Source organism: Cyprinodon tularosa, unplaced genomic scaffold, assembly GCF_016077235.1.
Source record: "Cyprinodon tularosa strain WSP-4 unplaced genomic scaffold, ASM1607723v1 ctg484, whole genome shotgun sequence".
Lineage (NCBI taxonomy): Eukaryota > Metazoa > Chordata > Actinopteri > Cyprinodontiformes > Cyprinodontidae > Cyprinodon > Cyprinodon tularosa.
The window spans coordinates 614,479-638,682 of record NW_024039212.1 but is presented as its reverse complement, the minus strand read 5'-3'; the positions used below and the strand labels follow the sequence as shown (position 1 = coordinate 638,682).

General features: G+C 37.3%; 1 protein-coding gene across 1 annotated transcript in view; it reads right to left on the bottom strand.

Annotated features, from left to right (window-relative positions):
- dpysl3 (dihydropyrimidinase like 3) overlaps positions 1-21,939 on the bottom strand; it is a 50,791-nt gene extending 28,852 nt beyond the window's left edge. The window contains exons 1-6 of the mRNA XM_038302216.1: positions 21,741-21,939; positions 8,213-8,301; positions 7,153-7,337; positions 4,126-4,290; positions 2,741-2,802; positions 1,739-1,819 (exon numbers count right to left, since the gene is read on the bottom strand). Coding sequence (XP_038158144.1) covers positions 1,739-1,819; positions 2,741-2,802; positions 4,126-4,290; positions 7,153-7,337; positions 8,213-8,301; positions 21,741-21,779 — 621 coding nt within the window. The 5' untranslated portion in view covers positions 21,780-21,939. The remainder of the gene's footprint in view (positions 1-1,738; positions 1,820-2,740; positions 2,803-4,125; positions 4,291-7,152; positions 7,338-8,212; positions 8,302-21,740) is intronic.
- Between the last annotated feature and the right edge of the window lie 2,265 nt (positions 21,940-24,204).

The following is a 24,204-nucleotide window of genomic DNA, read 5'->3' as shown; positions in this document are numbered from 1 at the left end:
TACACCTGAAAACTTCATCAGTGCAGTCAGTTCATCCAGATTACAATCCTGCCTCCCAATGTTATTTCTGTCGAAGCCGCTCAGACCCCCACATACCAGCGGTGCGCCGACAGAAGGAATCCCTTCATCAGCAGCCTCTGGCCGGGTCGCCTCCTCGCGGTTTACCGCGGCGGCTCGTAGGTGTTTTTCATCTAAATAATCCGGTCTGCAGGCACCAGAATAATAAAAGCGAACATATTCTGCCGGCAGATGTATATATTTTAAGTTAATTATGCGTTAATAAAATGTTTAAGAGGAGTAATCAGAGCGGTCTGTGTCATCAGCGCTGTGTCTCTCTCCCAGCCAGCTCCCAGTTCAGCTTCTCTGATTGGTTGACGCGGCACGTCGAGCAGCAAAAATTCAATTTTTCCATCTCGAGCAGCAACGCGTTTGCGGCGCGTCACGCGCGCCAGATGCTTAAACGCGCCCGACGCGCTGCTTCAGCTGCTCAGACGCGCTGCGCCTGCTGCTCAAAACGCGCCGCGGGACCTTTTGCTGCGCCTTGACGCACGTCAACCATTGACTTTGCATGTAAACTCGCTGCTTCTGTCGCGCCAGCTGCCCCCGGTGTGAACGCAGCATTAGACTACTGAATTTCAGCTACACTTAACTCAGCTTCATCTATTTCTTTCTTTTCTGAAACACTAAGCTTATTGAACAGGGAGTTGAGTCCAACCTTTGTACCTCAGACGTGCAAAAATGATATAAAAAATTGTTAAAAGAAAGTTAATTTGAGAATGTAAATATGATAATCTGCCTGTGAAATGAGAATTTTTTGCCTTAAAACAAGATAATTAGATATTATGCTCTTGAAATAAGAGACAGCAGTTGTTTTTCTCTTATTTTAAATGTAAATTTTTTTATTCCATCCGCTAAGGGTTTAACTTACCTTCCACGAAAAATGCACCTATTTTCAGTAAAACTGACTTAGATTTCAAATTTTGCAGTGGATGACTTAGTATGACAAAAATCCTTGAATCCTAGAATTATCAGTTTATGCGATATGCTGGGGATCTGCAGGGTGTATGACCCTGGCAGAAATGTTGGTATAGAAAGTGGACTGATGGATGGATGGTGATTTGAATTAAAAATGTCTATATGGGGTTTATATAAAGTACTCTTAGCTTTCCGCTGTTTGGGGGATTTTTTTTACTCCTTTCTCTTCTCTAAAATTGAAGTCTTAATAAAACAAGCATAAAATCTATCCAGTCATTGAATCAGTATAAAATGTATATCTGTTGTTATGCATGGAACGACAGGCCGAGATATAGTATTTTAGTTCAACCGGGTTGTGGTCTTACAGCTGATGAAAATCAGACTCCTTTCAAGTCCAAGTTTCAAACAGCGGCTAAGATTTATCATGAATCAGATCCAAAATGCACTTATAGTGATAGAATCCAGGCTCGGCCCGTAGTTCTGAATAATAGCGACTACCTAAATCCATCAAGTATAACAGTTGATTCACTATCTTTTGACCTCATGCAGTACACTCTTCTATAAACTACACCTACACATTACTATCCAACAGGAAATGCAGTCATCAAAGGCAGTGCTTTTAGTCCGAATTTAGAGTGTGGGAAGGTTAAGAAAGGTCAGTGATGATAAGTTAAACAGAATAAATCTCTTTAAACTTAAACAGATCACACAGGTGAAGATGTCACAAGTTTTAAGAAGAAGATCAAGATTTTTTTATTGTTACCTTAGCAATGATCTCGCCATTTTCAGCATGGATCTGGGCGATCCCTCCCCTCTCTGCCAGAAAGGTAAAGACCTCATAGAGCTGCATGGAAAAGAAAATACTTTTCTTTGAACTGTTGAAATGAAGCTGAGCTATTAAGACAAGATGAAGACAGGACTTTGTAACTCAGTGGCTGCTTATAAGCCCCAATTACAAAGAGGCCAACAATTTACTTGAAGTCACCAGGACCTACACTGCAATTATCATGTGTGGTCTTAGAAATGGCAAATCTGGAGTGGAATGAGCTATGGTTTATATATAAACTGTTGTACCACAGTCCCTCAGAGAGGTGCATGACATCAGTTTTTCAAACTCTGCTATTTAGATTCCCTCTTGCTCTATTCCGAAAACAAAATTAGCTGCATGGGTGCATGAGAAACACAGAGTCCATGCTCAGACTGTCTGGATCTTTTTTTATACAGACAAAAGGGGTCATAGTACTCATGACCACAGTTTGGACAAACAAGGGATGTTTCACAGATGAGTTTTCTGTCGGGGTTAAGTTATCAATAATTATAAGACTATCATTATCATATCTTTTTTTTTTTGCTATCCTACTTGAACAAGTTGACTGCATGAAATAGATATGTAGTGAAGCATGTGGGATTTTGCTCTTGTAATGTTTGAATCATAAATTTGTAGGAAAACGTCTCCATATTTCGACAAAAACTGAGGTTATAACTGATTCCAGTTAAGAAATTTTTCAAACGCAAAAAAGAAACAAGATTTTGTTGTTATGCAGGATTGTATCTTTTAATCACAACAGTAAATAAAAGACCCAATCCTCATTGTTTCAGAGAACTGAAACTATTTCATATTTAAAAATAAAATGTAAATATTTGTGTTTTAGGGAAAGAAACAAGATCAAAACGAGAGGCTCTTTAATCACCAAGAGAAATCACTGGACTTCTTTCTGAACTTTGGAGTTATTTTTTTTTTTTCATTTTTAATAAGAATTCTTACCTCACTGTTGCTCATCTGGTAATAATCCTTGTAGGCCATGTAAACTTGGAATGAGTTCACACCTGCAAATACACCAATATAGTAGAAAAAAATCAGTTCTTTACTTCTAAAGGTGCAACTTCTTATCACTGTGTTCTTATTAGAAATATCCAACTTGGAATATCATAAGCAGAGAGTGGCTTATAGAAGTATTCATACACCCTAAAGGTTCTTTACTCTATATATTTTTTCCCATTACAACCACAAACTTGTCTCTGGATGTGGTACAGTATGTCTCTGCTTGAGTTTTGCACATTCTACTACAGAAAGTCCAAAGCAGCAAAGTCTTTATAAAGGTATTTCAAAAGGTTACCACAGATACATGAATGAGCATTTCTTTAAACACATTAAACCGTATGTTTAGTTTAATTTTCTGCTTGAAACTGAACCTCCACCCAAAGTCTTTGGCCAATGTCACGACCCGATATGCCCCGGGAGCACAATCGGTACCATCAGCTCATTTGCGCATGCGCAGCCAGATATACATCCAGGTCGCCCTCAATATTATTTTGTAAAAAGACCAAAATTATATTTTTCTCACCCCAAAAATAGTATGTGTATTAAACTATAATGTTTTGAAGGTTAAAAATTTATTTTCTGAGAAAATAAATGCCTTAAAATACTTTCTGTTTTATCAGTCGTCTGTACCCGATCTGTACCAGAAATGGAATCCTACACTACTTCCGGGAGCTAACTTTTTCGGCTTCGGATTTAAACATAAATATAGTGTTTTTGATTTATACCTTTTTTTTTCTGGTTTAGGATTATGGTATATAATGTCCAACCTAAAGAAAAAAACAACTAAAATGCAGATAAACATGGTTTAATCATATTTTGCATGTCTGATGATGACATCATACAAGCGTTCTAACGGAGAAAATGTAAAAAGCATCAACATTGTCTCAGAAAAATCCTAAAAACCTTAATACCATAATTACATTATATATTGAAACGTGGATGTATATCTGATTGTGCATGCGCAAATGTGCTGATGGTAAGGATCGTGCTTCCGGGACGAATAGGGTAGTGAGAGCAAGCTTCAGCCTTTATTTAGCTTCATCCATCTTCCCTTCATATTTAGCCTCCTTTCCTGTACATTATAAACATCACCCTCGGGACACAATGATGCTCCAATATTAGTTTTCTGATGCTGTGGAAATTAAAAGAAAAACTAAAAGCCATATAAAAGATTTATCTTCTCAATGATGCATTAGTTGGTGTTTATTTGCTGCATTTAATCCTGATAAAGAAGAGTGAAATCAGAAATTGGAACAAAGAGGTAACATGTGAAAAAGTGGTATGAATTGAGGACACTGCAGATGTAATTTGGTGCCACTATGACCTACCTTTCTCCTTCATGAGGTTATCCAACTCCTGCTTTACGCTGTCATCCCAGTGGGTGACGTCCACATGGAGAGAGTAGTCGCAGCAGGCCTTCTCGTCTGCCCACTGCCTCCATTGGTCGTAGGCCTCTATCAGGCTGCTGCCCGGCTCTGGGATCACATGATCCACTATTGATTGAAAAGGGATACAGATGGTTGGAAAGCAGAATATCATACACAAAAATAATGGGATGATGGCAACAGTTTTAATGAAAATAGACAGAAAGATGAGTGAAAGTTTGAGGTGAGGTGAACGTTCCTGCTGGCTGTGTTACTTTCCCTGTAAGTTGTTTACATTGCATAATCAGCTGTCTGGATTCCTGCGGCACTCAGACACTGTCAGCTGGGATGAATACATATCACAGTGAGTTCTGCCGATTAGGGCGGACATGTCCTTGCAAATTTTGAGGCCTGTTGTGTTTAGTTATGTCACCATGATTAATACTTTTTGCATGATCTTTTGGCGGCACTGGTCACCTAATTCTCTGTTCTTGATCATAATTGGATGATTTTTAGATTTTTTTTTTTTTATAAATTGTTCTTATTAGTTAAAACACCATATCCAGATTGAATGCACTGGCATTCTCTTAAACTTACTCTGTTTTGAAACAGTATTATAACTAAAGGAGCACTAACCACTTATGTTATTGAGGTAATCTTTTCTAAATAATGCAGTTTGAATTCATCAAATGTTTATTCCTCTATTTGCTCTAGTTCGTTTCCCTGTTTTTCTGTTGAAGCTAACTTGACCTAATTTTCAGCTGACATCATTAATGAAATTTTGATTTCAGAAGTGGGGGACGCAACCACAGACCCAGTTCAGTGGCGCATTAGATTTGTAAAGTTTGTAAAGTGAACTTCTCAGGATCTCAGGAGTGACAGCAGTGACAGCCAATCACACAAGAAAAGACGGTGGGCCAAAGAGGAGCTTGTGGGCGGTCTAAACTCAGGGAAGCGGACTTGAGCTGCAGTTTTCGGCTTGGTCCTAGTGCTCGACAAATGTCCGTGTAATGTAGCGTAACGTTGTTTTTTGGCAGTAAAATGTGCAGGCCACCAAAGCGGACATTTGAAAAAGTGCAGGGGACATGTCCTCCCAAAAAGATCACATGGCTGATGCTGAATTTAAATTGATTCATTGATTTTTTCCATTTTTCTTTTAGCTGAAATTTTTTTTGTAAATAATTGTCAAAAATAAATGGAACATATAATTAATGCCGGCAGAAAAGCCAGAGAAATATTTTTAGGACCTTGGTAATTTTAGCTCCTGAAGATAAATTATAACACCCTAAATTTAGAAGTGATAGGAGCATAGAAGAACCAGCAAATTCAAACAGGAAATTAATTATACATTTATCATTTAATTTTCTTATTAACAAGTGAAGTATTTAAACATAATACTTTTTTAAATTAGTTTTTGGGTTTATTTTTGCAAGGGTTATCCATTGAAAATATTAAAGGTACACTATGCAACCGGTGTTGATTTTCCAGCGAGGCTCCCCCCAGAGGGCGAAAGTAAAAGTGCAGCAAAAGGTCCCGCGGCACGTTTTGAGCAGCAGGCGCAGCGCGTCTGAGCAGCTGAAGCAGCGCGTCGGGCGCGTTTAAGCATCTGACGCGCGTGACGCTCCGCAAACGCGCTGCTGCTCGAGATGGAAAATTTTAATTTTTGCTGCTCGATGCGCCGCGTCAACCAATCAGAGAAGCTGATCTGGGAGCTGGCAGGGAGAGAGACACAGCGCTGATGATCAGAGCGCTATGATCACTCCTCTTAAACAGTTTATTGACGCCTAAATTAACTTAAAATGCAGAAATCTGCCGGCAGAATATGTTGGCTTTTATTATCCTGCTGCCTGCAGTTTGGATTATTTAGATGAAAAACACCTACCAGCTGCCGCGGTGAACCGCGAGGAGGCGACCCGGCCAGAGGCTGCTGATGAAGGGATTCCTTCTGTCGGCACACCAATGGTATGTGGGGGTCTGAGCGGCACCGACAGAAAAAATATTGGAAGGCAGGATGATAATCTAAATGAACTGACTGCACTGATTACGTTTTCAGGTGTATTTTCTCACTTAAAAACATATTAAAACTACTTTATTCCCACTGATCACAGCAAATATAGCTGCAAGGCAGAGAAAGGATAGTGAAGCTCCGCCCAACGTGCGTCAGACACACTTTTGCACCGCGCAGCCAGAGCAGCAAAGCTGCTTCAGCCGCGCGTCAGAACTAACTGGTACAAGCAGCAAAAATGAAGCAGCAGACGCGATTTTGCTGCTTTTGCTGCGTGAACGTAGCATAACTGCACAAAGATCGCCACTGTGCTAGCAACGAGCATGCTTTTAACTGGGGGCGTGTAGCAGTTCTCGCCGTAAAGCAAGACCGACTCTCGCGAGACTTCTGAGCCTGTGGGTGCTGGCCGAGGGCTCCTGCAATTGCAAGTGCGGTATTTCCCCCACAGACCACCAGGGCGGCCGAGAATACCTTTGTTCAACCTGAAATGACTCATTTAATCATCCAAAACGTTATGGAACACATTAATTAACTGAAAAATGTTGCATAGTGTGCCTTTAATTATCAATGCTTTCCTTTGTGTTACAGTGTCACTGAGTGAGCTTCCTAACTCATCTAAGCAATACTAAAAGATTTCCTTCTGCAGGCTCAGCAACTGGCTAGCTTTTTTAAATCTTATTATAGACACTTTAATCTCTTTATTGCAATTGGATATAACTAAACCTGACCATCACTAATACACATAACAGTAAACAACGCATTGTTAATACTGGCCACAGCACTGAGTTCCTGTCACCATAACCTTTAAGTAACTTTTCAACAAGAAATAATTGATAAAAACAAATTATGTAAATAAAGCATATATAATGTATATAACATACAAAAGGTAAACAAGAAGCATTTACTCCCACTTTCTGAATAATAATTAAGGATTTGCTTGCAGTCAGTGTCACAGCGTGCAGAGGACTGTTCCAAAACTCTCGTACCAATCATGGTTGTGCCTCCGGCGAGGGCAGCCTTTGATCCTTGAGCAAAGTCATCCACGGTTGTGGTTCCACGATATGGCATCTGGAAGTGGGTGTGGATGTCAATGCCGCCGGGGATCACCATCTTCCCGTTGGCATCGATGGTCTTAACACCTCCTGGAACAATCAGGTTGTCGCCAATCTGCCTGTGAAAAGGATCAATTAGAGTCACACATGAGGGAGGATACTTCTATTGAAAATGTGTCCTAATTTGAAGTATAAAAACAGTTTCCTTAACATTATACTGTATTTCTGTACATAGATCAATCTGCCATTTGAGAAGAGAAAACATTAAAATATATATTAAAAATAATTTACTTCTACAAATAAATCAAAAGTGAAGTCGGCAAATTTCAACGAACAAACTTGTTGTCATGTCAATGTTTTATTTAACGTAACGTAAGAAACCTCCTGTGGGTCAAACTTTGCAGACGAGACAAGCCAGACATCCATGTGGGAAGAAGCAAGTGTTTCTATGCCAGCAGCTAACTTGTGCTTGAAGCAACAGGGTGTTTATAATGCAACACCAGGGTTTCCTAGCAGACTCTCTCACTAAACTCCATGGCAATGAGAACAAAACATTTACAACCTAAAAATAAAAGGCAAATCTTCTCTAACTTTCATCTTTCAAGTTAACCAAGGTAAAAATTGGATGTTTGAGTGGTTGTTAAATCTTATTGAAGTACACTTAACATAGCCTCCGTTTTGGCTGCAGTGGCTTTACATCTTGAACCATCATCCTTCATAAGTATCCAGGCAAGATTTCATAGACAACACAAATTATGTCTTCTTTGTAATTTATAGGCAACTATATGCAAGGAGATACTTTTAGAAGCTGTTTCTTTATTTATGAATAAAAACACATCTAGCTTATTTAAATTGTATGTTCTATATCCCCCCTAGTTATAAATGAAAGGTTAAAGATAACCTTTAAAAAAACTACATTTCGACAGAAAAAATGTAATAAAAATGTATTACGCAGATCAAAGTAAATGGGGGGGAAAAAGTGCAGTGGACTTACTTAATAAGGCCATCCTCCATGTAGATATCAGCATGGAAGGACTGGTCATCGTTCACAATCCTCCCACCTTTGATCAAAAGCCTGTCGCTCTGCAGGAGGAGTAAGATGAGAGAAAGAGACACAAGAAGGAGGGAGAATGTTAGACTTTAATGGACTTCCTTTCCAAGAAAGACACAGTTTGACTAAAAACACTGTCAAGCAAATATCAACATGAGAAATGGTCGCTGTACAAGATCATTACAATCCTATATTTAGAGATAGACAGTGCCTCTTTAGTTCTCTGTTGCTGAATTTTGTCTCTCCTTTTTCCACCCAGAGGATATGAAAAATGTTTCATTCACTCATTCATTACTTTCCCATACAAACGTTCACAGTTCACTAAAGCCCACCCTGTGTGTTGCCTGCCAAATATAACAATTCATGTCCTCAGAAGCTGATTTGCGGAATAGCAAGTGTTATATGCTAAGAATCAAAAGGGAGATAATTAAAACCTGGTCCATATGAAGAATTTGGTCTGTTTTAATACAGAAATAGAAATTGGCTCAAATGTATATTAACAAAAGTATGTATTTTACTCATGTTTTTAATGCTTAGATCTAGTCTGGTAGCAATACAATAGTTTCCACTATATTTAATTTAACTTTCTCCAAATCATCTTATTGGTTCTTATATTTAAGTGATAATAAGTGCTCATATTTCTATATTTTGCATTTTGATGGTTAGGGGTGTGTGGTTAGATGGTTTGTGTTTGCATTGTGCTTCTGCCTGCAACAATTAGTCATTATTGTCTTGATATTATTTGTTGTATTTTCAGTTGCATTGACAACTAATTATTTGATGACCTAATGAATGTAAACCAACCAACCAACCAACCAATCAATCAATCAATCAATCAATCAATCAATCAATCAATCAATCAATCAATCAATCAATCAATCAATCAATCAATCAATCAAATGTCTACTTGATACCATACGCTGAAATTTTTCATTGCCAGCAAATGGTCATTTGGATTTTAGCCATTGCTTAAGCTTCTTATGCTATAATAACTTCCAAGCCACTTTTATCAGAAGCTGTCATGCAACATAGCAGGCTCTGGATTTTTTACTCTCACTATAATCTATAAATCCCACACACTAAATCTAGTCCAAGATAAACATTGCTAACATAAAGAGCATCAAAAATAAATAAAAGAAATCTCAAACTACACCAGTTGTGTTGAAAATATTCCTTGTACATTGTTGTGATGCTTCCTTAGCAGTGCATCCGATAGTCATCTTACAAGCAGATTGTGACAAGAAAATATCCTGGACAGGAAGGAAGAATAAGTGCCAGGTTTTGCTGATGCAGTAGGTTTGGTCAAGTTTAAAGCTGCCTGTGGAACAGGGTGGGGCCCATTAGAGGATAGTTGGAGAACTGGACAGCTGGTTGGGAGGGCTCTAAGCAAACTGTCAAGTTAAGCTGATGCCTAATCCAGGATATTATGAGGAAAAAACACCACTGATGAAAAGGCTCCCCAGACATGGAGTAACATAATTTATTTCAAATATGCAGCATACTTGTTGAAACTAATCAATTTAGGAGAAGTTCTTGTTAACTTTAAGATATGAAAATTCTTTACAATTTTAAGGTCAGAAGTGAGGAGCAAGATAATCCCAGTGAAAACAACATAGATAGATAGATAGATAGATAGATAGATAGATAGATAGATAGATAGATAGATAGATAGATAGATAGATAGATAGATAGATAGATAGATAGATAGATAGATAGATAGATAGATAGATAGATAGATAGATAGATAGATAGATAGAAATTTATCATTTAATTTAATCTGAAATTCCCCCATGTGTAAAACAAAAAAAGACTTTAGGCCTGATGAGAAGAAATTACTTCAATATTTTTCCGTCAGCATACTGTATGTGCAAGTCGATTTACACCCTTGGCAGAACACCAATGGCTTGATCATGGTAATAAACTGCAGCCGTAGCTCCACAAATACAATTAAAAAAATAATCTTGTTCCAAGGTCATAAGCAAGGTTTGCTCATAGTGAATGCTCTTGTTTCCTTAAGTGTGCGTAAGTGTATGTCCTGGAAATTGTGAATGGTGATGTATGTGGTGATCCAACAGTGTTGCCTGTAAGCCTGTAAGCAACCACACCCCGAACAGCACATAACATCACACAAATCTGTGGCTGTAACAGAGCACCAGCACTCATTAGAATTCAGAGCTCCATGCCCTAAAACTCTGTGACATTTTCTTCCAATGCAAAGCTTTGCTCAAAAGAATAAACTACATGCTACTTAAGTTACTCCAAAGTACAATAGTGATGGAAGCTTAAACATATTTTCTCACTTAGACAGCTGAGTAACACTTCTTTATGTATTAAATGTAAAAAGCTACTTTTTTCTACTTACAACATAACTTGAGCTACAGTCAGATTACCAAAACGGGTGTCAATTATTTGATTTGCAAAAAATAAGCAGGTTAGTGAGTAAGCATATCAAGAACACCAGGGTTCACATTAGGTCAACACCAGAGCAATCGTAGTATCAGGCATTTCAAGGTTAAGGTTAAAGAGTTTTTATTGTCCCCAACATGCAATTTCTCATACAACAGCAGGACAAATATATTTTATTTTGCATTCAACAGATGGTGAAAATGGAGGGTAAAGGTAATCAGACAGATTTTATCACACATTATTACACAGTATTGGTTTAAGGGATTGCTGAAGGGTCAATGAGTCGATGCAATCAGCTTGTTTTCATTTGATAGGAAACTTTGAATCAATCTGAATGTATGATCTACATAAAATCCTGTCTGTTGGAGGACCTTGAGAAATGTGTTAAGGTGTCCTTCTAGCTTAAGGTTTAGCATTTCCTCTATAGTTGCGCTGCTCCACACTCGTCGCAAACCCAATGAGACCAGCACCCAATGAAATCATGCAGTAATTGTCAATATTTTTGGATAAAGTAATACATTTATTAGCCCCCTTAAGTGGGCCTACCACCAAATCCCATTGTGAGCTATTACTGTGGTCACTTATCTAATTTAAACCTCTTTTAATCGAACGCCAAACTTGACAAACTCATGATAAAAACGCACTTCATACTTCATAAACCACTGACGCAGAATAATACACAGTCACTTTTCTTCACAGGCAGGTGAATACATATGCTTTTCCAGCAGCTACAGAGCACAACCTTTGAATAGAGTGGAGAAGTAGTCATAAGATGGTTCTGAAGGATGTCCAAACAATTGAAAGCTGAAAACAAGCGTAACCATCAGATGGGTTACTATCCCATAAATGGGATACTCATGGCTTACTATCCCATTAAACGCAGCAGTATTGTTGCATTGGTCTATAGTCACCAAAATTCTACAAGTTGTGCAATCAAATACAGTTGTGTCACCATTTCTGTTGAAGGTTAAACTGGTGGATAATTTGGAGCAATAGGGGTTTTCCCTAATGAACTTTTCTCTATAGAGAATATGTATAACACTGCAATCAAGGGTGCAGCCTCATGCATCAGGGAAAGCACACCTATTGATTATTTTCATTTCTGCCCACTGGCTGAGGACAACATTGAGGGAGAGCCATATAAACTTAGAAATCAATAGCTTTCCATTAACCAACTGTATTTCTGGGCTGACCTCAGTAAGTTGAACCACAGAGGGAAAAACCCTGAATGATAAAAACAGAAATGGAGATCAACAGCAAGTAATATCTTCTAAACTTAAAGGAACATTAAGAGCACATTACCCTTGTTGATTCTTTGTTTCAATTCAATTCAGTTTATTTACATAGCACCAATTCACAACAATGTCATCTCAAGGCACTTTACAATTCACCAGATCATACTGTACAGTCAAATTGATTCAATTTTTTTTATCTAAATAATCCCAGTTGATTGCAACAACTCATTGACTCTGCCATTTGTCAGACCTTGTTAGAAACTACCCTTGAAACCACATTTACTTACATTTCTAAATTTCAGCACACAAATCATAAAAGAAGACTTAACATTTACTGTGGCTTTGCCAGATAACCTACTGAAAAGAGTTTCAAACTCCTTCACCAGCTGAGACCTTTGTTATCCAACCACAGGCAGCTATATGCTGCACTGATCCTTTTTGCACACAGATGATAAATGTTAGCTGTGAAATTCTGCTGTGTCCATACATCGGCAGGTTGCCATTTTGATGTCAGAAGGCTGCTTAAAGAGTAATTCATATTACTAGCAATTATTTCATACACATGACTTCTGTAGTATTTTTCATTTTATGAACACTATGATGGACAATGGACAACTTTTCTCTCTCTATGTAACATGAATACTGTGGTTTTGCAACACTCACACTGCTGGAGTTAAACCATATGTGCTATTATGTGGTCATGGGAATACCCCTGACCATTTGTTACAACATTAACGAGACACCACTATCCTCATTATCAGCACAGGCCTTCATCTGAATTTTTACTACAGCTCCAGTTTGGACATTTAATGCCTTTGACTCACTGCTGTGCAGCTTATTGTGCATGTCCAAAGTTTGAGACTGGGGCACAGCTGTTTGTAGGACAATGGCTTAGTTTTCTACATAAAGGACTTTGATCTGATATTGTTGCAAACCAAAGGTTAACATGCATACATCTTTGCCACTGTATAGTGCTGACATTTACCTTTTTTTTTTTACTTATTTCTAAATGGATATATCCAGGTATGTATATACTGCAGCCTTTCCTGTCAATCCATTTGAGGACTATTAACCAACTTGTGATTTTTATTAAAAACAAATGTCTGGTTTGGAATTCTCTAGAATCAATGTTCTGTCATGACTCTGTTCTGTTACTTGTTTTTTGCGCTGACTGGCTGCTTGCCTCCACCCCCATTTTTCAAAGCAGGGTTCGTGACAATCCAGAGTAAGTTTTTGGGTTAATTCCCACACAGCCTAGCTTTTCCATTTCAGAAAACTAAGAAGTCATTACCCTGAGTAAGGGTGTGACAACAAATTACTTTCTGAGACAACCCTGATCAGAAACAGCAGGTTTGTTTGGACTATGCATGATAATTTTTTCTAATTTTGAGCTGAGATCTGCACAACAATGTGTTTCAAGTTACTATTACATGTAGATTATAAATTATTAACAGGGCTGCTACACATTCTCAGGGGGCTCGTATCCTTAATTGCTAAACATTTTTGTGCCTACAGTAGAGACAAGTACAATGCATGCACCAAAAAATTACGGTGCGCAGAATGCAAAAATATAGCAAAAAAATATATATATTTTACACACCTCTTAGTGTAATTACTACTTTTTCTCTGAGTATGGAGGAGAGAGTATGGAGGAGCACTACTCAGAGTAATTGCTTACTACTACTACTACTAGGTCAAAACATCCTTTTTTTTCCTGAAATAATCCTCTCCATTTCTCCACTCTCTGCTGATTGGTGCAAGAAGATGCACCTGCAACCCTTGTAATTATCCTCATTCCTAACAGCTATTATTTTGCCTATTTAAACCTGCATCTCTCCACCAGAATATCACCACCTACTTTGCATGAGGGTTACCTCTAGTGTAAGCTTGCACTGCCTGGCTTGTAGCCATTGAAATGTCTTTGGTCAAGTTTGTCAACTTTATAAGCTGACAAAGTCGACCTTTATCAAACCAATTGGTTGTCAACTGCCAGAACATATGGTTACAAATTATTGGATTGCTAAGATAGCTGGCACAAGTACAAGAGGTACTATGGAAGCCCCATTACTTTTAATTCATCCTATGTGGAGGTATTGGATCTCATTTAAATTGTGGAACAGATTGGTTTTCAAGCATTTTTTAGTAATTATATCCATAAACCACATTTAGGAACTGACATTGGCATCCAAACTGTTTTTATGCAATTTAAACTGCATTTGTTGAATCCCTGCTAAGAGTAGCTATTGATTAACTGTGGCGTATAAAAAGATAAGATTTGTGAAAACACAATATTTTAAATATTTTCTTCAACTTTGGTACAGAAAAATTGTCTGATAGACAAAACCTGCTGAATATAAGCTTAAAATCTCAGTAAAGGCAATGATTTAAATATACTAGGTTATATCTGCTTGGTCTATTTTTAAACAGAAGGAGCTCTTAGACTGTGATTGCTGTAGAAAGCTCAAAACTTTATACAAACAATATCTGTGACAAAATTTCGATTAATGCAACTGTCTTCATTGGTATTCAAGCATTGTGACATTGAGACAAGCAACGGCAATAATTCAACCAGTCAGACAATCTCTAAAGCATTCTACAGAAACACTACAACATATTAAAGTTTGGATTTGTGAAAACATGAATGTGTCTGTCACCAAATACATAGTACTTAGTTTCTTCTTAGTTCTTATTTCTTAGGATTCTTAGTTTTATCAACAGTATTTCAAGTGTCTTGTTTTATTTGGACTATATATATATATATATATATATATATATATATATATATATATATATATATATATATATATATATATATATATATATATATATATATATATATATATATATATATATATATATATATACTGTATACACTTAATTTTTTTTTAAACTGTACATAATGTTCATACTCTTTATTGATAATAATTTTCAACCTTTTTATTTGTCCCTTTTTACATGTTCATCAGTTTTTGTTTAATCATATAAATTTTGCTTATCACTTTAGTTAAATATCACTGGCCTTGTTAGTTGTATTAGTTGAGTTGATCAATGTTAATAAAGTATTTTGGTCAGATTTAGTCCGAACTAAAGCTGTGAATATATTGAATATATGTGCAGAGTTTGCTGGATTGAGATTTCCAGTGTTCTAATCACTCATTCACATTCAGCCCGAATATCATCGTAAACCCAGGCTGATAATCATGGGATAAAACCTATGTTCATTTATAAACATCAATGGATATCCAGCTACACTGTATCATTCATCATTAAAGGAGAAGTCCGGTCATATTCAGAATTCACACTTATGAAAGTACTTTAAATATGAAATTTTACATACTGTTCAATAACTGATACATGTTTTTATGTAATTTTCATTTGAATGTGCTTTACTGGAGGCATCCATGTTTGTCAAAGAAAACTACTGCCACCTACTGGTTTGTTATGGTGCGGTATTGGCTGTTGATCAAGTCCCAATGCTGTATCTGGTGTTTGTCACAACGCACTATTATCCAAGTCATCCTGAAAACATTTTTCTTCTAAATGTTAGCTACATATTACGTGTTTTTTCTCTGGCCAGAAGTTCGATGGCAAATCCTTCTTCTTCAAGTTGGCAATCCAACGACGAACACGTCCGTGGAGGATCAGGAATCGGAAAGGTGAAATAACTCTTTTTTTTTCACAACTGCCATGCATGTGGGCATTGTCAATTTAACTATAGCTCTCGTGAATTTCAATTGTTAAGTCCTCTGGAAATCTTAAATAATTTTTGTTGATTGCAGGCGTGTCTAGTAGTTCCCATTAAATTTGCTTGTAAAGCGGGGAGAATAGCCTTCGTCTTACCGCACAGTGACGTCACTGCCAGAAGATGTCAGGAGTGAGGTGTTACTATTCTTGGGCAAAAATGGCCGTTCCCAGACTCAGTAATCGCAATGAAAATTATTGTTTTAATTTTTTTACTAATCAACGCTAAAACCAATAAGTGACCGCAAATGTATTAGTTTCAGGTATAGATAATGATCATTTGATCATTCCTTGCTGAACAGACTTCTCCTTTAAAAAACATGTGGGAATAAATCCTTTAAAATATTGTAAATGAAGGCAAATTAAATAATTCCAGTATGAACTAAAAAAAAACAGAAAGATGGGGAAAAAAACACTTTTTAGCTAGATTTTTAACTAGTTCTCACACTCACCTGTGTCTATTGTGTCTAATCTTTAAGCTCAAGCTATGTGACAAAACAAAATAAAAAAGGCTATTTGTAGTTGAATACAGTTAAAATTTCTGAGCCCAAAATATTCTAAGATATAAGCTCTGCAAATATGAAATAAAACATGAAAATCAAACTGACCAGCCAGCAGAACAAATGCATGGGCCTTAAGTGAAACAAAACAGCCATATAGAGTCAAGATTTTTTTTTTTTTGTCAAATGTGTTTCTGTCTGTTTTATTTTTGCTTTAAGTCTATATTCAAACAATTATACTTCCTCTTTAAGCAAGTGCTAATAGGCTCATCTGCTAAATTTCTGTCAACAAATTGGAGCAAAGTTCATCTAAAAAGTCATTAAACTCCTTAAACAAACAATTATCCTGAAGTGAAGTGTCTTTCATATCACAGGAAATTGTCTTTTCTGTACACAAGCCAGCTGAGATCAAAAATAGACGACAGGATGTTGTTCTTGTAATACAACGCTGATGTCTACTGACAAGGTTTTTCCATTTTCCCCTGACTGAAGGGGAAAGCGCTCATAAGCATGGATGCAAATTGCTAAATGGTCACTCTGCGGTTAATTAGCAGGAATGGTTCTGGAAAACCCCAAGGCCGCATAAGAGGACAAGGAGGGTGAGGGGTTGTGTGTGGATATGAGAGAGGAGACCACCATTAGCTTCAACAGAGAGAATGAAAGCCCCCTGTGTGGGTGGAGGGAGCTGCACAGAGGCAGGCAGACTGGAATCACTGGAAGAGGAAAGTCATCTTGAATATGCACCATGCCTCTGTTAAGTCTAGTTGCCTAGCAATCGAAAATATTTACATCTTTTTTTTTCTCATTTTTGGAAAAGAGAAAACAAGACGTTATTCCGTATAAATTAATTATGGTGGCCACCGCCAGTCATGGTCAGGGAGAGATCCTGTCTGTCTGGAATGCTGATCGGATGATACGGTGGTGTAATGTATCCTTGTAAAGATAGCAAGGAGAAGAAACAAACGTGTCTGCACCATGAAACTAAGCCCACCGGCCTAAGAAATGTCTGTATGCGTATTAATGGATCTCCAGGTCACCATTCTTCTGCTGTCACAAGTGTACACTTGTTACCACGGTAACTCATGCTGCAGCTTCTAGGTGGGCTGGGGGTATTGTGTCTTCTCTCACTGATGGTATGAGCTTATCTGGGGTGCCTCAACAGGAAGGATAGTTGTTTTGGACCCTGCTGCTGTTTACTGGGATTGGTTGGTGCCCACAAATGCTCATTCCAGCTGGGTGGGATTACTGGTAAAACGTACCAGCCTGGAATAACACTGAGACTACTGTGAATGGCAGTGAGAGGAAAGGAAGAACCACACCTAAAACTCTGACAGAGCTGCTTGGGTAGAGCGCTGACACATGAAAACAGCTGGACCAGAATGGAGAGAAGAGGAAATAAAGAGAAAATCTGGGTGCACAGTTGGGTTAGAAGGCAACCCTGATGGGGTCAGAGATTGCAATATGGGTCATTAATGTGAATTATGAAGAGCTTCCACCTGAAGTGAAAGAAAATTATTTTTATCTTTTCAATTATTGACTTAAAATATCTCTAAACTGAGAAATATTATTATTATAGACCTGAGTGATTTTTCCTCATTATGTGACAAATCTCTGTTGCCTACGAGGAACTGAGAACAGAAACGAACATCTTTCTAAAACATTTTTCTAACATACGCAGAATGTAGTTTGAGACTTTCAGATAAAATACAAATTTTCTCCCAAAGGTATAGTCATGTCAGCTGGGATTTTTACTGAAGATTACATTTCCAAAAGAACTTGTTTATAAGAAATTGAAATTATAGGCCAGGATTAATGATTTTTGTGATCTCTGTGACCAAAGGAGAAGTTGATTGTTTACCGTTCTGTTAGTGGTTACATTTTTTTAGGACTTAGGACGGAGAAAAGAATGTGAAATTTCCCTCAATATCAGACCTACTCTATAAATACACATTTATTTAGGAATTATTTTATGTAGCATCTAAAATTTGAGGCTTTCATTTCTAATCTCCTTTTGGACCAGTCAAGATGCCAGTTGTTTGGTCTTTTTCATACCTGTGACTTTTCAGAGGCCACTTACAACTGAATGTTTTGGACCAGCATTGCTTTTCAGACCATTTATTCTAGCTTTGAGAACCAGTGATAAAAAAAATATTCTATAACCTATGATAAGGTATTGTGGGTAAAGGAGACCAGTGAAATTCACCTACAAATTAAACGTTGCTCAAACTTAGTTTGGATTTATCAGTAGTCAGTTGGGTGGGGGTCTTGCCAGCATATTTCAGCATAATGGGGTGTTATGCTCAAAAAAGTCACAGCTATGCAGAGAATCAAACTTATTTTGAGTCAAAGATAAACTTTTCAGAAACTTCTAAGAAAAGAAAGTGAAGCATCTGTGTTATATATTTAAGCATCTTTAGTTACTTTAAAACTATTATTTCATGTCCTATCATGCTGAGATGAAACAATAGTTTTAAAGAAACTAAAGATGCTTAAATAAATCCAGCAGATACATGAATCCTTTTTTGAGTGAACATCCCCTTGAATCTGCAATAACCACTCTTTACTGTAGGGGTGGTATGGTTCTGCTGATGTCTGTTTTCATTAAAACATAAAACCAAGCAGTCCAACTAAAGAGTTCATCTTTGTGTCATCAGACCAGAGAATGTTCTTCCTCATGGTCTGAGAGTTCTTCCTTTGGTAAACTCCAGATGGCTGCCATGTGCCTTTTATTAAGTTGCGCCTATCATCTGGCCACACGACCATACAGGTCTAACGGGTGGGTTGCTATAGGGATGGTTCTACTTCTTGAGGATCCTTCTCTCACCACAAAAGAAGGCTGGAGATCTGATTTAGTAAACATGGGGTTTTTGGTCATCTCCTTGGCTTTGGTTCTTTTCCTACTATTCACTCAGTTTAGGCTACTGACCCAAAGAAGAGTCTTAGTGGCTCCAAACCTTATCCATTGATTGAGGCCACTGGACTCATTGGGAACTTCAAAGCAGCAGAAATGCTACAGTATCCTTCCCTAAATAGTGACTTAAGACAATCTGGTCTTGAAGGTCTACAGACAGTTCCTTTTGCTTCATGCTTGGTGTTTGTGCTTTAATCTTTACTTTCACGTGTCAGAGGTTATAAAGGTCAGTTTAAGGCTTTCATGGCAATGCCCAATTAACCAAACTTACCAAAGGTGGACTCCAATATAAACTGTCAGAACATCTAAATGATGAGCAGAAGAAAAAGTGTAATCTTGAGCTTGATGATAAAAGGTGTTAATACTTCCTGAATGTAATTTCTTAGCTATCTAGTTCTTAAACATTTTGCAACAATAAAAACTACTATTTTCCACAGAATGGTGTACTGCTTGCAGAATGTTGAGGATATAGATTTTTGATACAATTTAAAATAAGGCTGGAAGATAACTCATGTATGTCATCGACTCATCATATTTAGCAGTATTATCTAAATTGCTTGTTCAAAAATAAAAACTGTCTTTGTCCAAACAATATGGTTATTACAACAAAAAAAAGTTAAAATGATAAGAAAAAAAGATTTAATTATCTAATTCAACCTCAACCTCTAAAATACTATGGCAATAAGCTTGGACTGTTTCTGCGTGAATAGTAATTCTAAAACAAAAACTGAGTTTGAAATATATTTGTACTAAATGAGTCAATGAAAACAAAATGTCATTGTTTTCCAAAAATACAGTGAAAAACTATCTTATCTCATTCCCATAAACCCAGTATTGTCTCCCCCATCAGCAGGATGGATTGTCACACCCCTACTTATACAACTAAGATTTATTTTTCAAGAGGAGGGTTTTATCTAGATGAGTTAATCTAATATAAGTGATATGAGTTAATCTAATTAGATAATTGCAGTCAACTTCAGATCATTTATAATATCCTTATATGTCAATTTTGGTATAATCTGTGCAATGAAAGATTTTTAAAAATAATTCTACAGCAATGCCAACTTTAAATGCTGATCTAGCGGTGATCTTAGCACATTAATGAGAACATTTTTTTTTTAATCAAAGGGTACCTTTAAAAGGCTTTTGACAGAATAAGAGTCAAAATCTGATTGATTAGCTCTTTCCAGAGAGCATGCATGTGGTGTAAAATCAGCTGAGAAGCTTAGACAAAGGCAAAGCAAACACACCCCTGACTGCAGCCTGAGCTCCAACAATGAAAACTGGAAGGCAGACATTTCAGACTCACGCACACATCCATGCACACATGCACATGCAGACGGGGAGGCAGTGGGAGTGGGAGAGGTTTCTCCACTGCTGCAACACCCCACCAGCACCCAGCTGCCTTGCTGAGCAACGCCAGCCCTCCTCTGAATTCAACCCCCCACCCTGTTCTCTGTGACAAGAGCCTGAATCCGTCTCGTCTTCGGGGATGCAGAAAAACAAGGGGCTACACCACAAGGCCAGATAATCAGAGCTCATCTCAAATGGGCGTGCATGTTTTCCCCCTCCTCCTATGCTCTGCCCTCTCACTTTCTCTGCAGCACCAGCCTGCAACACAAGCCCCATGTCAGCCTGCCAAAAGGGAGGTGGGCAGGGTGGGCTTATTCGATTTTTTAAAGAACATTTTTAATTAAAATAAAGATCCCATTAAAATGAAAATCACATTTTCCTTTTCTTTTTTTTTATCTCACAGGCACAAACTGGATAAAAACAGCAAACGAGACCAGAGGATTCTGGTCAATCAATATCATCCCACACTGCAAAAAATAGAAATCTCAATAAGTTATTTTTTCTTAAAATAAGTGTGTTTTTCCTTGATTTGAGGAGGTAAGTAAGACACTTTGCCAATGGAACAAGACAATTTCCTTTTAAAATAAGAAAAAACTATTTTATCGTCTTATTTCAAGTAAATATTATCTAACTATCTTATTTTAAGAGTAGAAATACTCATTCCATTGGCAAATCATCTTATTTACCTGCTCAAATTAAGGCTAAATATACTTAATTTAAGCCATTTTTTACTGATTTCTGGATTGTTTTTGCAGTGCAGAGATCAATAAGTGTGAAAAATAAAGAAATACATATATGTTATTATAAAAATTATAAAAATTAAATTTGTTTCAAGCTAATAATTTAACATATTTTCATTCTAAGAGACAATATTTTAAATGGCACTATCATCCACCTTATTGGATCACTCTGATGCTGAGCTAAAAACAAGAATGCATATAAAAATGTTTTTAAATTGTGTTCCTGTGAAATATGTCAATGCGAAGAAAAAAAGAGAAAAATGTGAATTTTACTGTCCAGACTCTCCAGCATTAAGCCACATTTCCGCTCAACAAAGGAGATGCAGGACACCTTTAAGAAAACGCCTTAACTCCCTCTGCCTGTCTGTCACTATGGCAGCCAGTCATTTCTCTGTGCGCATAACCTACATTATATTTTCCTTCTTCTATTTCTTCCATCTTAAACATCAGAGCGAAGCTGTTCATTATTTGTTTCCCCCAGTTAGAGCCTAAATGAAATGAAACGCAGTGATTTGCAGGAGCGCGCATCAAAGTTCCAGCAGCCATTGAAGCAGAAATAACTCTTTTATTAATATCTTTACTTACGGTGATCTTTGGGATGTTCTTTTTGCCTTGATAAGACATGTTCTCTCCGATTCCACCTTTATTCAAACAAAAAACGACCCTAACAAAGCGGTATTTCCCTCTCTTTGCGGATGCTGCAGCGGCCCTCTGGTCCGGATGGGAGCTTCAAGGAATGGTGGCCCCTCCTGACAGTGCGCTGTTCAGTCAGTGCCTCAGCAAAGCGCTATAGGAGCGTCTGTACTCCCGATCAGCGGCCCCTCCCTCCGGATGATCGACTACAGAAGCTACAGTGTCGCGATCTTTCCGCCAGAGGGCGCGCCAGAGCTCATGGCCACTAACATTCTCATGACAGCAGTTTTTGCATGTTTGTTTCACAGAGAGTAGGTAGGAATCTATTCTAAGCTTTTCACTTTCATCTTTATCCCATAGCTGCTTAAAAACTCCTGTTGGTGAGTTTGAATAAAATATCTGCATTTAGGAACATGGATGTCTACTTTACAATTAATATTGTGATGTGGCAGCTGTTAAAGAGCCTGACCAGCACACACATACATGCTACCCCCTCCCTTTCTGCATGTCCCCTCCCAGCCCTCTGTCCTTATTGTTTGAACCTAAAATGGACCCCTCCTTCACTCACCACTCTCCTGCTCTGCACTAATGCAGCTATAATGAGCTTCTGATGTCCATGTGAGAGCAGACACTCAAATGAAAAAAAAAACCTTTATAACCCAGAATATTTCATCCAGTACCTCTAGTAATTAACTAATATCAAAGGTACAAAGAAAAGCTTTCTTTTCCTTCAAATGTTTAGATGTGACATTAAAATTAATTTATTTTACATAGCTTGCATAATTTATGAGGACAAATGGAAAAGAGATCAAATGTAATTCCACTTCAGCACCCTTTGCTCTATTACCCTAAATACAACCGACTCCCTTCAAAGAAATGCAGAGGTGTCAAGTAACGAAGAACAGATACTTCTTTACTGTACTGTACACTTTTTAGGTATCTATACTTTACTCCATTACTTATTTTTCTTTCTTCTTCTGACTTCTACTCATTACATTTTCACACAAGTATCTGTACTTTCTATTACTTACATTTGCAAAAAAAAAAAAACATTACTCCTTACTCTTGGCTTTGGTTTTATGTTTTAAAATATTTATTTCATGTCATGTGCACCATCCAATGCAGATCATTGGCACCATCCACATCTAGTGAAAACTAGTGTAATTGGATGAGTCATATAACGCAAACAATCATTGGTTAGCTAAAGGAAATCGTCAGAAGCAAGCAGGTGTTCTTCAAACTGTGAATTGTCTATGCCATGCTACAATGTTGGATTCAGAAAAAGATGTTGAAATGTCTGAAAGGTCGGACACAGGCGAGAGCGTATCGGGAGACGGAAACCAACAAGACCTCCCTCATCCTTGGCCCTATCTCAAAGAATTCTTCAAAATAGTTGAAAAATTTAGCTTTTTTTTAAGGTTACTTTATACTTTTATTATTTAAGTAGTTTTTGGAGCACATACTTTTTCACTTTTACTTGAGTAAAGATGGTCAAGTTGATACTTTAACTTTTTTTAATTATTGACATTACGAAGACAAAGAAACACACCAGGCAGTTTAATCCAATCAATTCAGAGTTTTTATATAGGACAAATAGATAGAAATGTACTTTACAGAGTCAATTCCTTCAAATCATACAGAAAAATGGTTTAAAAAAATCTTAAGGTAGCACAGCAGGTTGCATCTAGTTACTGATTTGCTGAAGTTATTCCAGTCCTGACTGAGCATGTAAAGGCAATAAACAGTTGCTTGTATATTTCTGTTGTTTATTTCGCAGTAATCCTTAATATCCTAACTACAGAAATAGATCTGGATAAGCTATTTGATTGATACACCTTTTCCAATATGACACTTTTAAGCTTACAATTTAAAGTAGAAAGTTTTGTTCCACAGAAATTCAGCCTGAAACTAAAAGTCCTATCCCCCAATTTAATTTTAAGTAGCCCTGAGAACAATTAGCCTACATTTATGGGAGAAAGTAGTACATCAGGATCTCTGACATATGTTGGACCTGGATCATTTATATTTTTTATTTATATAAGTAATTGTCATCATGAACCAAAGGTCATTTTCAAAATTTGCGCTGTGATTTTTATTATGTTTTTTATTCATTTAGCCTCATATATCAGTTATACAAGAAACAAGTGAATACCAGTGTAAAAGGGCATTATACAAGACGCGAGTAGTGGACTGCCACTGTATGGCACCCAGGGAGCAGTGTGGGGTTAAGAGTCTTGCTCAGAGACCCAGAGTGCTGGCTGTGGGGATTAAACCAGGTACTTGCATCCTTTTCAGAGTATAAGCACAGTGCTGTAACCAACACCCCCCACGAAATGCAGAACAGTAAAAGGTTGGTATGTCAAAAAGGAGGAAAGAAAATGTTTTAACTGCTTTTGGGTTTTCAAGTTCTTATATT